General features: G+C 41.1%; 1 protein-coding gene across 4 annotated transcripts in view; it reads left to right on the top strand.

Annotated features, from left to right (window-relative positions):
- asap1b (ArfGAP with SH3 domain, ankyrin repeat and PH domain 1b) overlaps positions 1-25273 on the top strand; it is an 84651-nt gene that overhangs the window by 30662 nt on the left and 28716 nt on the right. For 3 of the 4 annotated variants that reach the window (XM_082546875.1, XM_082546873.1, XM_082546872.1), the window contains exons 2-11: positions 666-738; positions 6849-6994; positions 10450-10524; positions 10974-11023; positions 11228-11357; positions 19583-19668; positions 20942-21017; positions 22216-22302; positions 23890-23990; positions 24112-24181. In XM_082546875.1, coding sequence (XP_082403001.1) covers positions 666-738; positions 6849-6994; positions 10450-10524; positions 10974-11023; positions 11228-11357; positions 19583-19668; positions 20942-21017; positions 22216-22302; positions 23890-23990; positions 24112-24181 — 894 coding nt within the window. Of the gene's footprint in view, positions 1-665; positions 739-4784; positions 4831-6848; positions 6995-10449; positions 10525-10973; positions 11024-11227; positions 11358-19582; positions 19669-20941; positions 21018-22215; positions 22303-23889; positions 23991-24111; positions 24182-25273 lie in introns of those variants that run through there. The other variant, XM_082546874.1, reaches the window with a different exon arrangement.

Raw genomic sequence — 25273 nt, forward strand, 5'->3', positions numbered from 1 at the left:
TCGAATGTGATGTGACTTCAGATGTAGTTGTTGTTTTCTCTGGCAGGGAATGAGCTGAGCAATACGGCCTCATGGTGAGATTTTCTTGCATGTGGATGATGTTTATGATGATGAATTTTCCTTGTGTGAAGCTATATTTTTTTTGGGGGGGGGGGGTGACGGTAAATCAGCTCAGGGGTCACGCTTGTGGATTTTGCATTGAATGGCTTTTGTAGTACTTCTGTACATGTAACCACCGGTGGAAGATGCATGTGTTTTTATTATTAATACTGGTCATTATTTTAAATCCCTGGTGCTTTGTTTGCAAAGCGCTAAACATTAATCTGTGAAACTGCAAGAAAGTGAGATGTATAGCGTGCAGTAACGGCAGGTCAGCCTCATTTTCGTGTGAATAATTTGTAATAATAAACAACCAGTAATTGCACAAAAGTTCTGCTTGAAATGATGATTGATGCCTCGTTCATTATGAATGAGCACTTCAGCTCTATTATTGAGCAAATATTTGTTGTTCTTATGCCGTAACCTCTTCAGGTTTGGTCTACCATTAAAACAAATATTTAAAGGTTGCAAAGTATCTTTGCTGTTTTCTGATATGAATGTTCACAGTCACCTTTAAAGGCATGAAACCACTTCAAAGGTGTTAAAAAGCATCATCTCTTCCTCAGGCGCTGGACCAGGACCGAACCTCCCTGCAGAAGGTGAAGAAGTCAGTGAAGGCCATCTACAATTCAGGTCAAGGTGAGAGTCTGTTTCTAAATCTGTCAGGCTTTGCTGTGCTTTGATTAATGTTTGGATACAGCCTTGTAGCCCTTTCCTGAAAGTCAAATCCCCAGAGCCCAGGATTTGTTAAATATCTTTAATAAGAATGAGGGTTGCTGCTTTTTTGTGTGTGTGCGTGTCTGGAATGCAGCCTTGTGTTGGACAGATGGTGTTTGTTCCATGTATCGGGCAGTCCCAGAAACCAACACCTGAGTTTGTTTAGTGTGTTGCTGTGACATGGATCCTCAGTAATTTTCCACTGAACGCTTGCGAGAGCCTCCTCCCTGTAAAATGACAGTTTGTGATGCTTGACCCACAAAAAAAGTTTATTTTTTCTCCTCAGAAAAGAGTCTGTTTACCTTTGTCTCATTGTGGCTCTTTTGGAGAAACAGCTGGGTTAACTTGAAGCCAGCTATTACGCAAGTTTTTAGTTTCATCCGAGTTAAAGTAAGATAAAGGCCTTAATCCTGTTAGTGTTTCATATGTGATACACGAGTTTTTGAGACCTCTGCATCATTGGTGTGATTTATTTATCTATTTTCCCATGAGAAAGCTGATGTATACTATCAGATAATGCACAGAAATGCCAATAATTTCATAATTGAGGCTTTAAAGGGTTAAAGTGATTGCAAAACAGAGACTTGGACGTCGCTCTGATGGTTTGCTCAGTTAAAATATATTTAAAAATTGTGATATCAGTCCCAGCAGTGTGCCAGCAGTGCTGTGGTGGCAACTGTTTGATCAGTTTACCCCGAGGCCACACAAACTGAGATTTTTCTTTAACCGAAGTCAACTTCTCCAAAAGCTTTTCATCATTTTTGCAGTAGCTGAATCACTGGTGTAGTGAGAATAATGCAAAGTTGTATATAGAAATGTATGTTTTAAACATCATCTGGGATTTCCTACATCTTATCACTGTGTTGTCATGTTTGGCATTGAACCCTGGCAACAAAGTAGGAGTAGCAAGATTTACAGCAGAAGCCTTGAGACTAATCCTAACCTTCCCCTTTTTTTCTTTCTTTTTTTGCATAAAAATGATTGAAAACGATGATCGAAAACTTGTATTATTTTAGAATATGTGTCATAGATCTTACAGATCTAACAGTCCTGCTACTGTGATATGAGGATTTTAAAAAAAATATCAAAACAAAACCAAAAGATGACCAAACGTCGACTGTCAGGGCCCCTAAGCCTGAGCGAGAACCTCCATCTCACTTTGTCCCGATCTTATTTTAAATAAATGCGATATACCTTCGTCCTTATAAATGTTTTCCTGTTGTTTATATTTTTAATCTAACCCATTTAAAAATGTTAAGGTTGTTTTATTTTTTTGCTATTTATCTTATTTTGACTTTGTGTTTCAGTCTTGCTTGGCCTGGATTAAATTGATATGAAAATTGTTTATACAGGACTGTGCAAAAGTCTTGAGCCACGCCTCATTTCTTAATATTTTGCCATAAGAATGTGAAATGGGTGCATACACGCAAATGGAGGTTCAGGCATGAAGATGGGTGCACACTATGAAGCTACAGCAACAATATATTAATGTATTAAAAGATTTTTTTTAAATGATGCTGGCTTTAAAGACACATCCCAGAAAGTTGATGTAGCTCATCTGGATTCAGTGTTTTCCGTGGTAGAAACTTTTTGTCACGTCATCCAAGTAACTTCTTCAATCTTGGTCATAAAAGTCTGAGTTTGTAGCCCATTGTTAGACAGCTACTTCTGGTCATTAAGCAACAGTATGAGGTTAGAGGAACCTGCAGGCAGATAGATGAGTGATGAAATATTTCTCCCTCTGAAAATGCAACGACCAAACGAACCTGGATTTTTGAGCGTGCATCAAAACACCTCCAAAGACGCTCTTTACCAATCAGAAGCAACAGTGCTTAGTATAAAATTACCAAAATTAATGAAGATACATATAATATTTTGTGTTCTGTCTTACCTTTGGTTTTGCTAGGATTTTATTTAAATCCTCGAGGTCGTTTCAATTTTTCTGTGAGCTGTTTTGTAATTTTTCCTCTACAACTCCAACAGCTAGCAGCAGCAGGTGCTCAGGTTTTATACGAGGCACGACGAGGTCACGTCGCCTCAGACGGAGACGCCAAGTGTAGTCTGCATAATGGCAGTCTTCCAGGTGGCTTGTTTCTGTGTACTTAAATTTTCAATTTCATTCATGTATAAATCACATTTGTATGGAAAACAACAGAGAGCTTGCACTCCTCCCAATTTGACCCTTTTGTGTGATTCCTCTTTGGCCTGAAACTCAACAGACGATGTAATGTAACAATGAAAGTGGAAGGATATTAAGAACTTGAACTTCTAAGCTTGGTGAATCTAAAGACCTCTCATGCTACCCCTCCACTGTAACCCACTTCTTTCCTGCTGGGCTCCTAAACCCCTTAAATACCCAGAAAATCTGTAGAAAATACAGAAAATACAAAACGTCCTCAATAGTAACTTCAGGACTGTTTGAACTTTGAGTTTCCACTGTGACGCGCGTCCAAATTGGCTGCTGTGGGGACTAAGCTCTGCGGGTTTCTAGTCTCACCTGACCTCCCTGCCAGGTCTCCTCTCTAGATTTGGCAACAGTCTAAACACGTCCCCCTCCACCTCCTCTCCAGCTTAACGACAGTGACAGATGGATGCTGCTCTTTGACTGACGGCTCTCGGGGATTCTCGCAGACCCTGAGAACAACGTGTCTTGTTCCATTGACAGTAACTGTATATAAAGAGGACTTGCTGTTGTCAAAATGTATAAAACAAAGTTTCTCAGGAGTGAAGGTCATGTGTCTTATTTTATTGCTTGTGTTGCTGCTCTGCTGAAGGAACTTTCCACTGCAGAATCTGCTGAGTATTTCTGCCACATTTGTCTTATTGGAAACATCCCTAGGAAAGATTTACACTTCTGTTTGTTTCAGGTGTGTGTCTGTGTTGCCTTTGAGAACAAAAAAAAAAAGCTGGACTGAAATACTTTCTCTATCCACAGCCTTTTTGTTTCTCACTTTCTTTAACTTGAGCTGTAAAATCTTGGCTTTAGAACATTCTTGGTTATAAATTTACAAAGCTCTCCAACTCACATCCAGATCATCAGAAATAAATATGTGCAAAGCTGAAAGCAGCTGAACTTGATTCTATAAAGTGAACTTTATGGTCCTCTGACAAACCTCCTTCGCTTTGATTAACTTTGTTAGTCCATGTTAGAGACCGGGTTTGCAAGAGGCTGCATATTCTTCTTTTGGTCTCTATTAGAGTAGCTTTGCATACTTTTCAGATCAAAATAATGCTTATTTATCTTATTCTGGTGCAGCCCCTCAGTTTATTCAGCTCCTCTCCCTCCATGCTCCAGTCACATGATCTCAAACATTTGAGACTGATCGCATGACCACAAATTATTGCATTATGTTCACTGAACCTGTGATGTCACTGCCTTTGAAACAGTTCCTTCAAAGACGGGGATCGGGTCTGCGGCACCTCGTAGTCAGCTGCCGTCAACATAGTGAATTTGGTGTGCCAAGACAGCAATAAGACCGAGTCAGTCTGCTATCAGTTTGCTGTTTAATGTGATCAAGTTGGCAGTTTCATGCAATCTGTGACATTTTGGTAAATTCACATTTACTAATTACATTTGGAGTCCAGCCAGAACCTCACAGATCTGAAGCATTAATTCAGAGATTGCGCCATAATTAGTCACAAAGTTGCATCAGGTGGCTATTTAACAGCAAAACCCCATAGGCATTTATTGCAACCTTTCTTTTGAATAGACTTATAACCATAATACAATCAGCTGGGAATAGGGCTACCACGATTAGTCGACTAGTCACGATTACGTCGACTATCAAAATCGTCCACGACTGATTTAATAGTCGACGTGTCGTTTGAAGCTTTGTAAGATCACAAAAGACGCAGGAATAAGTAGTAGGATTTAAGAGTGTAATAACGGACTGAAACAGAAGATGGCAGCACTGCATGTACAAGGATGCCAGCTGCCGTTAAACCCCGAAGAAGAAGAAGCTCTGTCCCAGAATTCATAGCGCCCAGCTCAGTTTCCAACAATGGCGGCAGCTAGTTGGTTTTAATGTTACTCTTATTATTCTTTCTGAGTCACAAAATAAACGTTTAACATATTTTCAGGCGAGAATGTAGCTGTGTAAACCTCAAATATCTGCTCAGTTTATCAAGACACCAAATATTTTCAAAAGCGCTCCGACGTTTTCGGAGACGTCTGTTACCCGCTAGCTCGATAGCTAACCGGGGGCAAGGCTAACTAGAGCCGTGAGAACACCGGACTCCCGGCCTTCACTTAGATAACTTTAAAATGTTATTGTTTGGCTTTTTTTTAGTATTTATTTGTTCCTGAGTAAATCGGTTTGGCTGAGATTAAAGTTATAGTTTTTACACAGCTGAATAAACATCAAACAGACAGCTGATCATCAGAAGTGTGAGATGCTCCAGAATTTACTCCAGTGTCCTGTTATATTTTAGATAGCAAGGAGTTTATTAAACTTCACCGAAACAATCTGCAAGTTTAATTAAAATTTAATAAACTACCATCTTGTCTTTATTTTTAGTTAGCACAGACCTTAAACACTTAAAGCTGTAAACTAATGATAGTTATATAAGAGCAGATGCTGCTGGTGCAACCTACAGCTTGTAGGTTTTACGTCCAATGGATGCATAATCTGATTAGTCGACTAATCGCAAAAATAATCGGTGACTAGTCGACTATCAGAATAATCGTTTGTGGCAGCCCTAGCTGGGAACCAGTTGCAGAGTATGAGATGAGTTGCAGATGATCATCGGTGCAGACAGTCATATTTACTGCAACGTGTTGAGAATCTGTCTGTGCTTTTAAATTAGATAATGCTTAGACTGGTGAAGGTTTGCAGTTGTCTGAGAGTGACTGTAGTCAGTCCAAGTCAAATCAAAGATTGTGGGTGATGCAGTCTCAACTTCTGGGAACTATTTGGTTGCAATTTGCAATTGGTCGTTAAATAAGAAAAGACTCGATGTAATCACTGATCAAGCGTTTTGTTTAGTCTAAAGCAGAGATGTCAAACTCATTTTACATCATGGGCCACATACAGTCCACTGTGATGATGAGTGGGCCGGAGCATGTATCAGAAACGGACAGAAAATAAGTAAAGGCATAACGGGTCCGCTTTTTAAAAAAAAAAAAATGTCGCAGTACTGCCCACTCAAGGATTTGGCCACTGGGATGTGAAGGGTTTGGGTGAAGTGCCTCCAGGTGTTAAATGTCCTCAATGAAATGACAGGGCAAGTTTCCGCTCTTGCTATTTGGAAGATAATAATAATATTATTATTATTATTATCAATAAAGTGTTATTATTTTTTTATGTCTCGTCAATTGAATTCTGAACTGTTCGTCGAGTGAAGAGCTGCGACTTGAGATCAAGTGCGTGAGTTGGCCCAAATCTCTGGGACGGAGACTGGGAATCTGGGTTGATGATTTCACTCGGAGTCGTTTGCCATCCACTTAGGCTCATCTTCCTATACCTGACAGCCAATGTGTGGTACATGGTGTGTGCGACACCTCTTTTTGATTGCAGCTAGATACAGAGTGGGTCAGCGACTGTAGCAATAACTACGGTATATCAGAGGTGTTGTCTTTTCTTTTCTTTTTCTGAACTCATAATGCAAGCCGAGCGCTCTCCTCTGAGTGGGTTTTAGAGGTCATTAAAGCTCATTCTTCTTTCTTAGAAACATGTAAAAGGATCTCAAGATTTTCTGATATGATGTGGAGAAAAATGCCCCAAGAAGCAAAGTTTCTGGCTTTGTTTCTGTTCTCGATGTTTTTTAACAGTTTCAAAACAGGACATAAGAGGTTTCACTTCCTTTTTTTTTTTTTTTTTTAAATAAGCTTATACTTCTTAAATATTAAATGTCTAAGCAGAAAGAGCTTTTAAGGAACTTAAAGCCTAAAACTGATTCAAAAAAACATATAATTCACTACCTGGTCGCTGTGTGTGCACCTGAAGAAGGACACTGATGTTTTTTCCCCTCAGGATGTCATTAAAAGTTATAGCATTTAAACTGACCACTGCCCCATCCCCTTCTTTAAACAGACCACGTCCAGAATGAAGACAATTACGCCCAGGCTCTGGATAAGTTTGGCAGCAACTTCATCAGCCGGGACAACCACGACCTGGGAACAGCCTTCGTCAAGTTCTCTTCCCTCACCAAGGAACTGTCGGCACTCCTGAAGAACCTGGTGAGTCCAGCCTGTCAGCACTCAAAGTGTCATTAAAATAAATGGCTTGGAGAGCCTTTACTGCTGGCCTGGTGTATGCAAGGGTAGAAAGAGGAATCCTTTCCATACACAGCTTACGTTCGCTGTCTTCACTTGGATCAGTGGGATAGATTAGGATTACTTTAGTTTAAAGGTGAAGATTGAAAGGTTGGATGAAGCAGCTAACACCTGAGTTATGCGTTTGTACAGGTTCCAGCTGAATAATACATGTTCATCAATCTCTGCTCTCGCCTACGCAGTCAAAACCATCATGGCGACTGGACAGTATAGCTGACTTTATCCACCTTTTTCCTTACCAGACGGGCTCTTATCTGCCTGGTGTGGATTTCCCCTGACGTTTCTGTTGAATAATGTGTCCTGTTTGAATCCTCTGAATGATTGTTGTTGGAAGAGCCAGACCACGCGCTCTCTCTTTCTCTTTCTTTTGCTCTCTCTCTCATCCTGTGTGGCTCACGGGGAGATTAGACTCCATAAATAAACTTGGCAGCACCAGGAACAACTGCATGCGTGTTTGTGTGCATGCGTGTCTGTGTGGAAACCACCTTAAATCACTCACCTGTCTGAGCTGCCTGCATATTGAAGCAAACATCTCTTGACTTTTTCATTTTGAGTATTTCATCGAGTGCATTTTTCAGACTTCAATAACGGCGCCCTGAGGGCAGCTGGTGTGTGCGTGTACTACAAATGAGTATCGATGAGCGGCGCTTGCCCTAGATGTCCTACATGTGTCATCAGCTGAAATTTAAGGATTTCGCAAACAGATAGAAGCAGCTTTTCTGTGTCTTCTTCTCTGTTTTCCTTCTGAGAAGACAGTGACAGTTTCCAGGATGGCTGTTAGAGCACATCGGCAGCCGGCCAATGAAAGATTGATTCTGACAATAGCATATGCAAGACAGGCACTTAAGAAGCACATTAGCGCCCATTAAGCATTGTTTACTTCCTCGAACGCTGCAGTGAGGCGCTGTGGACTTGGCTAACAGCAACAACGGGACTTAAATGCTTAGTGGTGTTGTGAGTGACCTTGCTGATCCTAATGGTTAGAGCTGCTGAGCCTAGCTGCGGCAACCCGAGCTGCTGCAGACATCGTTCTTTGACGGACTCACTTGCATGTGCGCCATTTTCCTGTGGCGTTTGCTCGTTGCTTCAGCCAGCTGCAGCAGGAATGTGTTGATAAAGTGCAGTGAAGGTTAAAAAAACAAGGCTGGTGCTGTTTTGTTTTTCTCTCAAATCCAAAGATGCACTGAAGATGCACTGCTTTAAAACTGTGCTTTTTCATTTCATTTTAATGGGATCAAAGGCCTGTGTGTAAAGTGGAAGGAATGGTTTGTACTTATTACTTAACTGCAGACCGTTTTAGCATTTTTCAACTCATTGTTTTAGTTTCACATCCCCCGCTTTGGTTTTGATTCATGCTCATTACTTTAATCTGACTCAGGATTCATTGTTTATCAGTTTTCTTATTGATCCCTGATTTTGTTTGTTAAAAAATGGTCCTACTTATGTGTTTAGCTTTTTTTTTTTTTAACATAATGTTGAAAGCTTGTATGTGAATCAGCTGTGCAAAAACTCCACCGACATGTTTGATGTTACTAATCCTGATTTATTGAACAAATCGGAGCTGGTTGCCAATTCCCATTATAGTCTAGCCCCCAGTAAAAGTTGTATTCAACACTCCATGACCCAGTAGCAGACAAAGCTGGTGATTTGCTGCCACAGCCTTTAGCAATTAAACCACGCAGTGCTAACTGGAATAGTGGAAACAAAAAGTGGGGCACACAAGAGATGACTCGACTTCCCGGCACTGGACATTCGATGGGAGAGCTCCTTTCCCAACAGGAGAAACTGGCAGTGTTGTGGTGGGCTGCAATAATTTCATGTCATCTTTATGAACTCCTACTGCTAAGAGTAAATATTACACTAGACAGTCATGATAGATGTTGGACAGGTGCTCTCACGTCTGCAGCTTCATGCAAACACTGAGCTGAAACTGATTAGACGATCACCTCTTGCAGGATCTCTACTTCTGGATTCCATACTGAAACCAACATCAGAGACTGCTTGCAAACTTTCAGTGAAACTTGTTTCTGAGTTCGTTTGAGGTGATGAAGAAGTCACGCAGATGTTGGTTATTTTTTAGAGCCTGAGTACGACTACATTCAGAGTTTGTCATGAGGTCCTAGAACAGGAGTGCCAAACATAAGGCCCAGAATTGACTCTGATCCGGCCCACTGACAGTTTTTCAAATGCTAAACATTTACTGTCAATTTATGAAAACTAGTTCTAATAAATGAGAACTTCATATGCTAAATTTGGAGTTCCAGGACCGTCTATGCACGACTTAAAATGAGTTTCACATTCCTGTTCTAGATGCATTGGATCATGTCAGATGCATTGCATTTGCATAAAATAATCTAGAGTTTATGCAGATGTCCCATCTCTGGATGCGTTGCACAGGCAGTAGACAATGAACGAGAAACACAGAAGCGAGAGATCCTGTGGACACAGTAAAACTCACCAGGCAGCCTGAAATGTGTCTAAGCCTTACTGTTGGTGTTGTGTGATGTGTACAGCCAGACTATTACTGCGTTGTTGTTTTTTTAAGTGCGACTGATGGTGATCCCATTTTTTTAATGTATCTGCACAGCTGTGATTCTATTCTGCTGAGAGCATTTGAAACAATGAAACTGCTCTGCTTGTCAACAATGTGCTGACACCATTCAGCAGTGTTTACCCCAAGTTTCTTCCTGTGTGTAACGTTGAGTATGCTGTCGGCACTTGTTGGACATCATATTAGCTAAAACCGACATGTCTGTTGCAATATTTTTCTATCATATGTGTGTGACTTTGTCTTTGTTTGCAACCCGCCCTACTCAATCACGTGTTCAACAGCCCAACTTGGCACACAGGTACATCTTAGGACCCTGAAGGTCCTTAACTATATTATGACGTCATCACGTTGCCTAGCAATAACCTGGCAATGGGATAAAATTACCCTTGCACTTAGGGCTGCACGATTTTGCATAAAATGAGAATCACGATTTTTTGGCTTAGAATTGAGATCACGATTCTCTCACGATTTTCTTTTCCAGTATAAATATTTATTGCTGAAGGTTTAGTAGCAGGATTGTAACCTACAGTGTATTTATGGTTAGACTTGCTATGCTCATGAGTAAGGAACATTTAACCCGGTGTTTTAATACTTTTGGACAGATCTGTGGCACAGCGGAGTGAGTTATATCGAGCTCTGGCTGCACAGACAATACTTGTTTGTAATAGAATTTCATTGCTGGTTCTTTTTGTGGTTTTACTTGGCAGTCCCTTTAACGTCTGCCTCTGATGCTATGGTTTGATATACGAACTAAGTTTTCTCTCCTCATTATAAATCCTCTCCCTCCTCCTCCTCTTGTCTCTTTCAGCTCCAAAGCCTCAGCCACAATGTGATCTTCACCCTGGACTCGCTGCTGAAGGGTGATCTGAAAGGCGTGAAAGGGGTAAGATTTACTTTAAAAACAATTTCTCTTCTTCCTCCTTTTTTCTCTCTCTCGACTCTTCCGGGGCCCCTAATAGTACATCTCAGTGGGGCAGGGGGATAGATGGCCGGTCAGCCCATCTCTCTATCAATTTCAAGTTGTGTGCCTGTGATTAAGAGACTTGGAGGATAGACGGGGGAGTTTAGAGAAGAAACTAAAGATCACACTGTAAATCTGGCTGAAGTAAACACTGCTTTTGTGTTGTTTAAGGCGAATAACTGGGCCATGAACTCTTGATGTTTGAGGTACAAGGAGGGGCGTGGGTGCTCGTTGGACATTGAGGCCATAAATCGAGAGTGTAGTGAAGCATTTGCTGGGCCTCAAGCAGCGATCCAACTCTTCAAATAACTCCGTCCCTCCTGTGACCTCCTTTGTAGTTTGCTGATTCTTGTTCTTCTGTGTTTCTGCAGGACATAAAGAAGCCCTTTGACAAAGCGTGGAAGGACTACGAAGCCAAGTTGTAAGTGGATAACTTAAGTGTGCTGTTGTATCTGCGCTGTTTGTCATTATGAGTCAAGCTTTATTGATATTACAGCAGTTCTGCAGGGGCCCTTAAAGAGTATCACAGAATTTACAGCACACAAACCCAATGCGAAAAACAAATAAAGGTCACATTTAGAAATGTAGCCCTTGTAATGATTAGTCCTGTGGTTTTTTTTGTCAGTACAAAGATAGAGAAGGAGAAGCGAGAGCACGCCAAGCAGCATGGGATGATCCGCACCGAGATCACCGGGGCCGAAATCGCAGAGGAGATGGAGAAGGAACGGCGTCTCTTTCAGCTCCAGATGTGCGAGGTAGGCCTTTGTTTACGTCTAACAGCTCTATATTTGCAGGAGGCTCGCTTGAGAGTCAATGATTAAGATTCAGTTTAGAGAAAAACAGATACAAAAGCAACAATTTTGCCCAAAATTGTAAAAAATAAATAAATAAATCACAGAGGTAAGACTTTATCTTAGTGGGATAAGTGTTAAAACATACAGCAGCATACCCACTAGCCTGCTCCTGTCACTTCTGTCTTTTACTTTAAAAAAGAAAAGGATCTAAGCTGATTGAAATAAGGGTCAGTAAAGGATCTACAAACTATTATTTATTGATATTAAAAAAGATCACTCGCTTAATTTCATTCAGTTCATATTTTTCCCCTGGTCCTCAAGATCCTGTCAGGGTAGCTGTCCACAGTTGGTGTGTTTTCATCAAACCCACAAAAAGTCGCTCCAACAGCCAACGGGGCAAGAGGAGCACGACCAAGAGAGCTGAAATCAAGTTATAGAAACAGATTTTCAAAACTTGACCATGATGCCTTTCATTTTTTTCCTCCGACTCTGTAAAAGCAAAATGTAACCACAGTTGGTAAGCTTGTTCTCTATTTCTGAACATCAGTGGCGTCAGGCGAATCCACAGCCTGTGGGGAGAATCCCAGCTGATTGGCTTTCGTGACGTAGCATTTTTTTCCTCAAATATCTTTATTTCAGGATTTTTCAAGTATTTTAATCACTGCATGGCCTTTCCCTTTGACTCTTTTCTATTAAAACTCCGATATATTTCAGGATATCGAGGCTCAAAAGTTTGTCATACAAAAAAAGAAAAGGTGATTCAGGCAAAGACTGAAACGAAATGCAGGAAATTCAAGAAGGTATAAATATAGAAATATGTTTTTGATACTGTCACCTAATGGCTCCTGCTTCCTGTTAGCTTGAAATATTAAGACAAAACCACCACTACACACACACACACACACACACACACACACACACACACACACACACACACACACACACAATGAAGAGCAAAGTTTATTAATAGACTGTATAAAAGTAAACATTTATGAAAAGCAGGCCAAAGGTTAAGCTCTGCCAAACTGAAAACCAGTAGCAACAGGTGAGAGGAATTGGTTAATTGAAATTTACGGATAAATTATCATCATCAACTTGTGCAGAGGAGGTCAGGAGAGAGGTACAATTGTCATGGTTTGGGCTGTTTTTCAGTCAGAGGTGTTGGTGTTGTCAAATTTGATGAAAGTATCAACACAGAAAAGTGCAATCAGATTTTGATCCTCCATCCAACACCAGCTGAAACGTGTCTGATTGGTAATGGTTTCACCTTTTAGCATGACAATGCTCCCAAACGCAATGTAACACTAAGACTACGTTCACACTGCAGGTCTTAATGCTCAATTCCAATTTTTTGGATCAAATCCGATTTTTTTTGTCTGCTCGTTCACACTACAAATAAAATGTGACAGCAAACGCGCTCTAGTGTGAACGCTCAAAGCGGCCCGCATGCGCAAAAGAAGACGTCACACACAACGCGCTCTGTTTAGACCCAGAGCAAACAATACTGTTTGACTGCTTCGGACTTTACGTTTCCCAATTTTGCTTTAAGTTATAAAGTTATTTTGTTATTTACATATGGCCTAATAATTATCCGTATTGCTGTTTTAGAGAGGAGCGGTGCTTCAAAGGATAGTTGCAGATTTCTGTCAGAATCTGCAGATTATACAGTACAAATAAAGTGTTCACGTTTCTCCAACGTTGTCTTCCCAACAGTTTCACTGACATCTACACCGGATGGCCAGGAAGCGTTCGCGATGTTTTCTCCGGCGCTGATAATTGGCATGTGTCTTGTGTCAGTGATGTAAAAGACGGATTTAATGCGACATGACCGTTCAAACAGCAGTCGCTTTCTAAAACTTCAGATATGTATCGGATTCAGTACCACATACGAAAGTGAGGTCGGATTTGAAAATATCGGATTTGTGCTGTTCACACTGTCAAACCATGATCGGATATGGGTCACATAGGGTCAAAAAAGTCGGATTTGATGCGCTTTCGCCTGCAGTGTGAACGTAGCCTATGTCATGGATCAGCCTAAGAGAGTTCAGACTGTGTTGAAAAACAAAGGTGGTCGTCCAAATAATGACAAACTCTCTTTTTGCCTTTTATACTATATGTCTATGTATATATTCACAAAATTTGTCCACCTATTTCCCATTTTCCTGTAAATATATAAAGAAATGAGGGGTGGCTCAAGAATACATGACAGTGAGAATCCACGAGTTTCTTCTAATTAATGTTGTAGTTTAGCAAAATATGAATTAGTAATTTCTTTTGGTTAAATTAGTGATTTGTCAAAACTGTAATGTGCAGCACCATGTGTAGGGTTTCAACATACACCTCTGCTACAGTAATGCAAGGCGTGTATTTTCAGTCTTTGTTTGTCAGCACTGGAGCTGAACTGGTTGTTGCAGTGATTGCATGTCAGAGGATAAGAATAAGAAGAAAAAGAGTCGATGACATAAGTTAGATATTTGAGCTCTTACTAAACAATCAAACGTTTGTCTTTAAGTGCTTTCAGATGTTCATCTGGTGCCGTGAACGTGTTTGCTGTTAAACATGTTGTAACTCTGTTTGATATTAGCGCACAAAGAGCAAACTTAAAGAAATCTGACAGCGAGAATTAAGTGTAAAACAATTGCGAGCTCCTTATACGCCCATGAGAATCAGAACAAACTGTTAGAGCTCACTCTGCTCTGCCAAAAACGTCTCTAGTGGTGGGTGGTGACGCCTACGCCTCGTTCACTGTTTTATCCTGGTAGGATTTTTTACATAATGGACCAATGGCTGCTGCACTGCTGTTGGCTGTGTGAATTATTCACTACAAAACTCGCTGCACTTCTTTTGTGCCCTGCCATGCTGATCTGCCCCCTTCTCACTGTGGTTCTCAAGTATTTCCTTGCCCACATTTTCCACCTGTCTTCCAACTTCTCCTTACTCTGTTACAGAGCACGTACTGAATGGCTGATCAAGTCATACTTGATTACCACTGATGTTTTCCAACGACTTCTAAAGCTAAACATGAGCCAACATGAGAATATTAAGAATCTCTGAGCTAATCGCTAACAGCTCAGCTTCACATTAGAAAAGGAAAGTACACCCTCTGTCAGTTCTAAGGTTTTATGTATCAGGACATAATAAAAACAATCTGGTCCTTGGCAGGTTTTAAAATTAGATAAATAAAACTTCAGATGAATAGCAACACTTGATATATTTCACTGTTTTAATTTAGAAAAATTAGGAAAAAATCTAGAAGTAGTGTGTAAAAAAAAACACTGATTACATCTACAGGAATTAAAAGGATGAGTAGCAGCCAGGAGCTTCCAATTCAAATGCACTTGATTAGCTGATTATCAGCAAGTAGAGCACCTCCATAAAAGTGAGATTTTGGCAGTTTGATGGTCTGAAGCAGTAAGATGTGTTCACACCCTGCAGAGGAGGACCGATATCTGCAAAGACTGCTGCTGCCCATCAATCTGAGAAGGGTTTTAAAATCATTACCAAACAATATGAAGTCTGTCACTGTACAGTGAGAAAGAGTATTTACAAGTGGAAACCATTTAAGCTCTTGTAGTGTTGCCATGCTTAGAAGAATTAGCCACATCTCGGACTCTACAGGCCTCAGTTAGCATGTTAAAAGTTAAAGTTCATGAGAGTACATTTAGAAAAAGACACAACAAGTATAGCTTGTTTGAAAGTATTACCTACCTCTCAAATCTCTAATGCACAGAATATCTGCACAAATGCCTCATACCAACTGTTAAGCAAGGTGATGGAGAAGTGTCGGTTGGGATTTTGCATCCACAAGACCTGAGCACCTTGCTGTCGGCCATTAACTCCTTCAAAACGATGTGAGAGACCGATAAAGCCATACAGAAAATGATTACTTCCCGTTACTGCTGCTAAACGTGGTTCTACAAAATGTTTAGTCACAGGGTGTACTTAGTTTTTCACTGCTTCTGGACTTTGAGTTTTTGTTGAATAAATAATAAAATAGTGTAATCTGTCATGTTGTTGATCACCTGAGGTTTTTTTTATTTTATTTCGGTAATCTGGTAAGGTACCAAATTATATTTCATTATGTCCTGTTATGTAAAAGTGAAGAAGGTGTACTTTTTTTGCACTACTGTAGATGCTAATATGCTAACCTTCTGACAGGTATTCTCACCAACTGTCAGGATGCCAGCATATGGTGTGTTAGCGGTGTTATAGGATTGTGGCTCTAAAACCAAAGCCCTTATCTCATAATAGTTTTAGCTCTCCTAGTAACGGCTTTTAATGTGGTAATACCAGCTGCTAATCCGCTTGGCTGCTCTGTTCAGTGTTTGGAGATGCTAGTGTGCATTTTAGCTCACTTTCACATGACCCTTACTTGCATTTTTTTTCTGGTATCATGGAAACTTTATTTGAATCTCAGCTTTTATAGGTCCCCTTAAGGTTTATTAAGATGGTATTTTTTTTAATCTTGTGTCCCTGATGCACATACTTGGCGCCTAATGGCGTGAGCTCAGCTAATCAAGTTTATTTTCGCCTCTGAATGTCTTACAATTAAAATCGTGCTGCTCTTACAGATAGACATGGGATTGTTATCAGCGGGAATCATTTACGCCTTTGCAAAGCAAATGATGTTTGCATGCAACAGAACCTCTGTAAGACAAGCCAAGGTAAAAATAAACCTTGATTAGCTGAGCTGTCATTATTATGCAGCGGCTTTGTGCATCTGAAGTTGTTTGAGACTCATTTGAATTCATAATAAATTATATTGGGCACACAAGTTTTAAAATAAATACATTCTGGGACTTTGAGGAAACTATGGAGCTCCTAATCTTTAGCTATAAGTGTCTATGTGAGATTCCCTCACTCTTTAAGTTTTTATCAAGCGTAGTATTCACACGTTTAGCATTTAAAGAGCTTCATTATCGTGAATTTGAAGTTGTTTATGGCCACTTAAATACAAAGGTCACTTTATGTACTTATTTCTTTTTGTTCTGCTTTTAGTCTCTTCTGACTTCACACTATGTTTATCAGCTAGTCACAACCGTTTCCTGCTGAGCAGCCACTGTTAAGAGCTGCAGACAACTTGATCTGCAAATGCTGCTACAAAAGGGCTGAAAAATGAAGTGAAACAGTAAAAGAAAAACATGAGTAAAAAATGTGAAAAAGTCAAATTATTAAAACATCAGATTTACAGATTTTTAGTAACAGAAAATTTTAATGTTGTGGACGAGTGAAAAAAGTAAATCCAAAATGGAAATGAATGGAAAATAATTAGTGCTCGAATTGTGTTCAAGAATATTTTGCAGAAATAAAACAGCTTGTAAGATAAATAATTACAGCTACAGTTCAGATTGTCAGCCAAACACATGAAATGTGGCCTTTAATTCTTTGGTTATTGATTCGAGTTACTCCTGAAGGTAAAAGTGGTTTTAGTGGTTGAACGTTGTTGCTTGATTAATTAATTAATTGTAGAGAAGTCCGGCTCAAATTTGGGTTTAAAAATGTGAATATTTAACAACATAATTTTTAGTTATAAATAAACTTTTGGCATATTTATAAAATATTTGTGTTTTCCCGTTTTGATCATTTAAATTTGTTGCGCACTGTCAAATCTCCCAAAATCAAGATGAGATCTATTTATTAGAGGGATGGCACCGAAGCAGAAGGTTGGAAAAACATTAAAACCTCCTGAATTAATTAAATAGAAAAATATGATACAGAAAGTTAAGTTTACAGGAAGAATGTCCCCAAAATTAAGGAGGAAGCGTTTGAGCTATTGAGATATGGCTGGAAATTATAAACATCCTTTTTCTTTCTTGTAAGGCGGCATGTAAAAACATGTGGATGTATTTGGATACATATAATGTACTCCTATCCTATCCCTGCCCCCCCCATTCAGATGGCATGTTTGTTTTTATATATAAATGATGTTTTTCCCCCCTTTTTCCCTTTTTATCCTTTTAAAATGTCAAGTATTTAAAAAAACAAACAGGAAAGTGGTTTTACAGCCAATCACTCTAAAGCACCGTAAGAAAGAGGAGAAGCCTTTCATTCATTTAAGCCTACAGAGAAGCTTCATATTGTTTATGATGATCATCTGCAGGCTCAACACGGCGCCTCCTTTCACGTTGTGTTTCATACGCTGCTGCAGAAATGTTTGAACCGGCACTTGAGGGAGATTTATCTTCGCATGATTCCAGAAGACCATCACATTATCCAATTTAGCAGTCCGCCTCCAGCTGATGCTGAATGCCAAAGACGAGTTGTAGCTCCTACATTACATTAGCTCCGACTTCCTCTTTCGCTGGCTTCCTCAGTCCCAGATTTGATTTTAAAATTCTTGAGAGCGTTGCACATCCGTGCTGATTTGCTTTGTCCTCCCAGACCGACAGGAGTCCTCTGAGCAGGATAAAAACATCTTTGTGGTTTTGACCACTTGTGTTTTTGTTTTTTTTGTTGTTTTTTTTAAAACGGCCTCACTGAAAACGCCAGTTTGATGACTTTGTGGTTTCAAGAATATATTTATCTTAAAAAAGAACATGTTAACGCACTATAATGAGAACATAACTGCTTGGTTCTGTGTATTCGGGACAAATATAGCTCAGTGTAGAGGCTGAACACGGAGTTTTAAAAACTCCATGACCCACCAGGCGCTGGTGTGCCTGTGGACTCATTAATATTTATATTCAGAGATGTCAAACCACTTCAGATAATGTATGAGCATGAGCTGGCAGGGCCATGGATGTTTATGTTTTTATCATTGTTTCACATGGTCGTGCAGATTTGCTGTAAGATGAGATGAGCTGCGTTCAGGGACGTTACCTATACCTAATGTATACAATGGTTGGTGTCTCTGAGTTATAACATGCATCGGTGTTATAAAAGTTCGGATTTGCAGCTAAAATAATATATAGATTAGAGTTAAATTCTACTGATGGGAATTAGATGATGCTGTTCTGTAATTTTAAAAAATGTTGTCTATGTTTTGAAGCATTTTGTAAGTGTACAAGGTGTTGTACCAAAAAAAAAGAAAGAGGAGCTACAGTAATCATTCGGATCAAAAATCTCTTAATCAACAGCCACAGAGGCTGGAGATATCAGTGGTGCTGCTGTTGTGTGCAGGGCGTTTGCTGCAGTCAGTGGTACAATCTGTTCATCCCACTTAACCTCATTTCTCTCACACTCGCTCGTGCGCTCGCTCTCTCGCCGTTACTCAATCACCAGATTACAGGACGCTGTCACTCTCTCACCCTTTTCATCCCACGTTGCCGGTGAACGAGCGCGGAAAGGCCGGGCTCAGCAGGCTGTGCTCTGCTCTGCCCAGACGCGGCAGCAGTGCGAACGTCGCTGCTCATTAACACAAAAGAGTCCAAACTCGCACATTCGGCAGCTCGCTGCGAAACACTGAACCTGCACAAGCCTGGCACAAAATGTGGATAATCTCCCGTCCAACAGGCTGTCTGAGGCAGACAAAGCGGGGGTTGCGTGCATGCACACACGCATATGCACGCATCCACACGCGCTCAGGCGTGTGCTAATGCACCCAAGCATCTGAACACAATACTAGGAGCAAATTGAAACTGTATGTTGGCGTCACAGGCTTCAGAGCGGTATTGTGTAATAGAGTAAAATTTCCCGTAGTGCTAAAAGTGGTCTTTAGCTGTGACTCTTTGTAAATCTCTGGATTGGCACACTGAAGGATTAGTTTCAGATTAAGATCCTCTTTTATTTGTTTGTTTGGTCGGAGCGTCGTCTGAAGGCACCCAGACTGAGCACACAGCCTACAAAGCACTTTCTCTAGAGGCTGTTCCTTTTTTTTTCTTCTTTTTTTTAAAATAATGCTAATGTTAAATATTTCCCATCAACCCTTTGAAACTTTATTTAGATCAAGGCAGACGGATGGTATTCTCCTGCTCTACAAGGGAATTTCACAGTGTTTGTCTGGTCTCCGCTCCCACAGTGTTGAGGCAGGCTTGGCTCGCACATCAAAGGTCTCATGAACATATGTGCACTCAGATGAGATTATCATAATGCAAAATGCTCATGTTATAAGTATCTAAGGCAAAAGCAGAAGCTTTTACTGTCTGTGTAACAGTGCTGGCATGTTATACCTCATTAAACCCAGAAATCCTTTAAACGTACCCTACATTTCAACTCATGGCTGAACTCTGCTTCTCCCCTTCTTGCAGTACCTGATCAAAGTAAACGAGATCAAGACCAAGAAAGGAGTGGACCTCCTTCAGAATCTAATTAAGTATTACCACGCACAGTGCAAGTAAGTACCACCTTAATCCCCCTAACCCATATGTAACGCTCTCCTGGCATGTCCATCACACCCACCAACGAAACTCTTTCAAAAGAAGTAGGTTGCTGCCTCACTCTCCGTCTTGCCGTGCAGCTCTTGATGTCAATTTTCTTGCTCCTGCATGAATCACAGCTCTGCAGGGTGCACAGGAACACATATATAGCTCTCATAAATATGCACAGGTCCTCACAAAGATGCGTTCTGACACCTCCATGGTTTGGCGGGTAAATAAAGTTGGTGCTCTCCACGCCAGAACTGTGGCCCATGACAGAATGACAGATCATCTCTCAGCGTTCTAGTTCCTGTCATAATACCAGGAGAAAACAATACACTTCCCCTTTAATCTGTCCAACCTGGGCCTTGATGGAGAGAAAAACTGCAGTGGTGATGGATTAGAGGCATAAGGACGCCGGATGGCGAGCTGAGGAAAGTGCAGGAGGCAATTTTGTGTTCACTTCAGCTTTAATTCGACTTCTAAAATTAAGAAAGTTACAATCTAACACTACCGCAGTGTTAGATTAATGTTTCCCTCAATTCTGCACTAAAAGTGGCAAATAAAAGGTTGTCAGAAACTGTAGTCGTAATGGGTGTCAGTTATTAAATTACCCAAAAAACGCCAAGTAGAATGAATCCATCGCTAACTATGCAGCACAGCAAAATGTGCCAAGGGAGGTCAAGTCAAGGGAGGTGAATCCTTTTCTAAAACTGCAGTATAAACACTTAAACTGTGCATTCTGACACTCTGCAAAGTCAACAGTACTTGACACGGAGAGCACGCTGGAGTGGGAGGAGAGATGTGGGATTGTCGGTGCAGAGGCTGAAAGAAAACAAGCAGAGGGAAAGCGGTGGCAGCGAAAATAATGAAAAGAGGAAGGGAGATGTATGTTTCGAGAAGAAAAAAGCATCGACGGAGAGAGAGAGGGATGGCGATGGAGATGGAGATCATTAGTGGTGATTTGCGGCCGTGGAGCTGCATCGAGGTGTGTACCGCTGACACATCTGTAATGGATTTCAGGATGTGCTAAGCACCTCTGCAAATCTGCCCAGCACTCCTGTGCCAGAACGAGCCCGGCTATACATTAAACTGCCTCCATCGCCCTATCCCTCTCTCTCTCTTTCTGTGACCTTCGTAAAGGCCAAACCAAGCTCACTGTAACACATGAGATTTGATCACATGTCACGCATCTGGATGACTTTTAATGCCAGTGAAGTTCACGTGTTATCTCTGTTCCCCCCCCCCCAGTTTCTTCCAAGATGGCTTGAAGACAGCAGATAAGCTGAAGCAGTACATCGAGAAGCTGGCAGCTGATCTCTACAATGTAAAACTCCTCTTCGCTCTGGTTTCATCTCCTGCTCATTATAGGGTTTCATTTTTCATAGAAAACAACTTCTGAGCTATCCCAAGAGTCGGTCACCTGCTTTCCTGGACAAAACTAAGAAGTATAGTTAGAATGAGCAAACCGAATTATTTTCACTTCACTTTAATTACACATTACATATATATATATATATATATATATATATATATATATATATATATATAAGCAAATGTAGCATTCTGACACAGGCGAGGATAATCCTTCACCAAATGCTGACCACCACTTCTTATTTACAGCACTGCTGTGCTTTCTCCTGAAGCAGCAGTTTTCTCAGAATATCATGCTCTTGCACTTTTTAAAGCAAGAAAAGTTGGGCAATCCTGCACCCACTGTCATGATTCAGGAAAATACTAGACCTCACATAACTTGTTGGGCGAGGGAGGTATAGGCTGGTCATCTGCTAGTCTACCAATCTGCCAATCCCTGACCACATCAGTCTGTAAAGCAAAGTATCCGCGGGCAAGACAGTGAACCCCGAGATCCTCCTAATGCGTTCAGCGGAGTGTAAATGTAAGATGGTGTAAATGTAAGATGTAGTATAAAGTGCTTTGAGTGCCTAAGTAAAGAAGAAAGTGGAGCTATGACAGAACCAGTCCATTCACTATAACTTTTTTCTCAGCACCTGTAAACTGTTGTTTTCAAGCCCTGAAATTTTCCTGACTTGGGCCACGTTTGGATCAGACATTATTCAGTCTTTCAGCTCCTTATTACGATGTTTGGTTGTGCTGACGTGAGAGCAGTGCAGTTAATAGTTTGGTACATTCACTGCGCCTAAGTGTATCTTCACAAATCAAAAGTAAACTCTGCGATTTAAGTGATTGGATCATTTGGGCTGTAGATGTTTTGCCTGAATATTACTGCCCTTGTTTCTGGTATAAAACACTGTCTTTTATTGATGTTTCATTTATTGCCTTTAAAGTTTATACATACTTTTTGTTTTTTATTTTTATCAGCTAATTATACTGCTGTCTTTCTTGGCCAGGACACTCTTGTAAAAGAGATTTTTAATCTCAAAAGTCACACTTTCCTGGTTAAATGAACATTGCATAAATAATAAAGAAGGGAAACTAAAGTTCTGTAAAAGTGCATTATTAGCCCTCTTAGCTTTCCTCTTATATCTTTACTTCACTATCTGCAGATCAAACAAACTCAGGATGAGGAGAAGAAGCAGCTGACTGCCCTGCGAGATCTGATCAAGTCCTCCCTCCAGTTGGACCAGAAGGAGGTAAGCAGGTCACACCCTACCACACAAAGCCAAATTTAAACTCACAACTTGCCAGCCCAGCACAAACTAAGCTGTACTGGGCTGAAAACAGGCCTGACTCAGTCATCCCAGTCATTCTGAAACCTCCTTTTTTTTCACGTCCTCTCACTCTGGCCACCACCAACTTTTGGAGCTTGTCTCCAGCAGCACCGAGCGAGTGCCCAGTGCTGTACCATGCTGGTAGCCAGTGTGTGGTAGGCTTTGCTGGTGACCAGCGTTGTGCCTCACTGGCTGCTCAGTGGAGAGCCACTCGCTGCCCGACTCTCACACACTTTCCAGCACTCATACTTGCCAACCTTGAGACCTCAGAATTAGGGAGAAATTGAAAAGGGCTGTTGGGGGGGGGGGGGGGGGGTGATAAATACATTTTACAGTGTTTATTTATCGGATAAAATACGTTAAATGTCACCGTTATTATTGGCTGGGGTGTCCAAATTCAGAGGCTGTGTGAAAACCCCGGAGGAACCCTCCCGAGGGATTAATAAAGTTAAATTAATCTAATCTAATCGAATAACTTTAATCTCAGCCAAACCAATTTACTCACGAACAAATAAAACACTGAAAAAGCCAAACAATAACGTTTTTAAGTTATCAAAGTGACTTATATATCACGTTTAACCCGAGTAGCGAAAGACCGCGGGGGTTTGAAGACGATGTGTCAGGAGTTTGGTGTTCTCGCCGGCTCAGATATTTGAAGTTTACACAGCTACAATCTCACCAGAAAATATTTTAAAAGTTTTTTTGCAACCCAGAAAGGGAAATAAGAGCAATATTAAAACTAAATAGCTGCTGCCATTGTTGGAAACTGGAATTGGCTGGCCGCGCTATGAATTCTGCGATATGGTTTTTCAATTTTGTTGTCCGGGTGGAAAATCGGGAGAAATTCAGGAGAATGGTGGCTCCGGGAGATTTTCTGGAGGGGCACTGAAATTCGGGATTCTCCCGGAAAAATCGGGAGGGTTGGCATGTATGCCAGCACTGCCGGCTCGTTTTACTTATCAGCACAGGCTGCTTCGGCTGTGCGTTAGCTCACACCCTCTCGGTTCACACGTTCACACTCTCGGTGTGCCTGTCTGCATGAAACAATATATACAGTTTTTCACATTTCAGTTATTCTGTCTGTAGCACCACTTTTAGACAATAAGCACAGAGGATTGTAGGTTTGGTTAACACACGGGCAGGTAGCACACTTTCTCGCACCTGAGCCGGATCTTTCACGCCTCTCCCCTCTATCTCCCCCTCCTCTCTGCCTTCTGCTTGTCTGGAATCAAGTCTAGAAGAGTAAGTGTTGGTGCATGTTGAGCATGCTGGCGTCTGTGTTCTTCAGCTTGACAGTAGAGTGCTTTATCCCTGTAGAGATGTTGCAGAGCATGCCTTTTACCTCCTTTTATTTTTAAGTCTTCACTCTTGGTTTGTTTTTCAGAAGCACTTTGATGTCAGAGAATCCTTTTTGTGTGTGTGTTGTCTATGTGTTGCATGTCTTTATTAAGCCTCTCTGTTCTGTGCACACAAAGTGTTTATTTTGTGTTATGGTGTGGGTTTGCGCAGGACTCGCAGAGCAAGCAGGGTGGCTACAGCATGCACCAGCTGCAGGGAAACAAGGAGTTTGGGAGTGAGAAGAAAGGCTACCTGCTGAAGAAGAGTGATGGGTAAGCTGCTAACACAGCGAATAAATAAAAAAACGCTGTAGTGTGCGTTCACGACGCATTAAAATGTAAAGCAGGCAGGAAATATCTCTAATGATTGACCCCGCCCCTTCGCCTCTCACAGGCTGAGGAAGGTGTGGCAGAGGAGGCAGTGCTCAGTGAAGGGGGGCATCCTCACCATCTCTCATGCCACAGTGAGTACACACACACACACACACACACACACACAGGCACAGCTGCTCATATGAACCCCGTGACCCTCAGCACTGACTGTGCGGATCAAAAGGAGAACATCATGTGGGGAGGTTGTTGTTGTTGTTGTTGTTTTTCTCTCTCTCTCGTCACAATCTGGAGGCTGGCAGAGTGGAATTGACATAAATGGGTTGTCATGGCAACCTTGCCTCACCCTCTTACCCCCCCTTGCTGCCTGCTGCGCCTCGGTGACTCATCTCAGAGCGAGTGTGAGGGTACCGCCACTGCTGCCGCTCTTGTGCAGCAGGCAAGTTTCAGTGTGATGTTTTCTTTCCCGCTCCGGACCTCGGGAATCTAACGCGGGGCTCGTATATCTGGGTTAATTCTGTCAACCGCCGGCCACTGAGGTGTAACCTACAGAGCCTCGTAACTCCCACGGGACCAGCTGGACTGTCGGGGGGGGGGGCTTAGCGCAATCAGTAGCTCTTAGCTAATTGTGGCAGAGCAGTGGCAGGTGTCTCATCACGCTCGGACAGTCCGTCTGTTAACAGGAAACGATGCATTGTTCAGGAATTTATTATGTTTTTGGTGCTTTTAGTGTTTGCTGAAAGCTCCTAAAGCTCTTGAATCTTACTTACGTCAGTGTGGTCATCAAAAACATTTGAACCTTGTCAATATTAAAAGCAAGACTTTCTGATTGAAATTCCTCTTACAGCTTATAAATACAATTCAGATTAAAGTGACCCCCCCCCTCCAAAACAAACAAACAAACAAACAACCTGATAACATAACCAACAAATAAACTGAGCTTCAACATTAACTTGACTTTTAATATTATTTAAATGTATCCAGGAGAATCGATTTAGCAATTAGTATCATTTCTATGTGATTTATTAATTCAGACAGCTTTGACAAGTCGGCGCGAGACAACTAATGAAATGTTGTTTTATTAATCCTTTGGGGGAAGGTTGGGGTGTCGAGAAGGGCATCCTGCACAGAAATCTGCCAAATCAAATCTGCAGAGCTACCAGCTGTGGCTTATTTTAATATATGCACTTATTATTTTTAATTAAATTCTTTCAGCCTTGCCTTTT

Source organism: Aulonocara stuartgranti (genome assembly GCF_965226115.1).
Source record: "Aulonocara stuartgranti genome assembly, chromosome: 9".
Lineage (NCBI taxonomy): Eukaryota > Metazoa > Chordata > Actinopteri > Cichliformes > Cichlidae > Aulonocara > Aulonocara stuartgranti.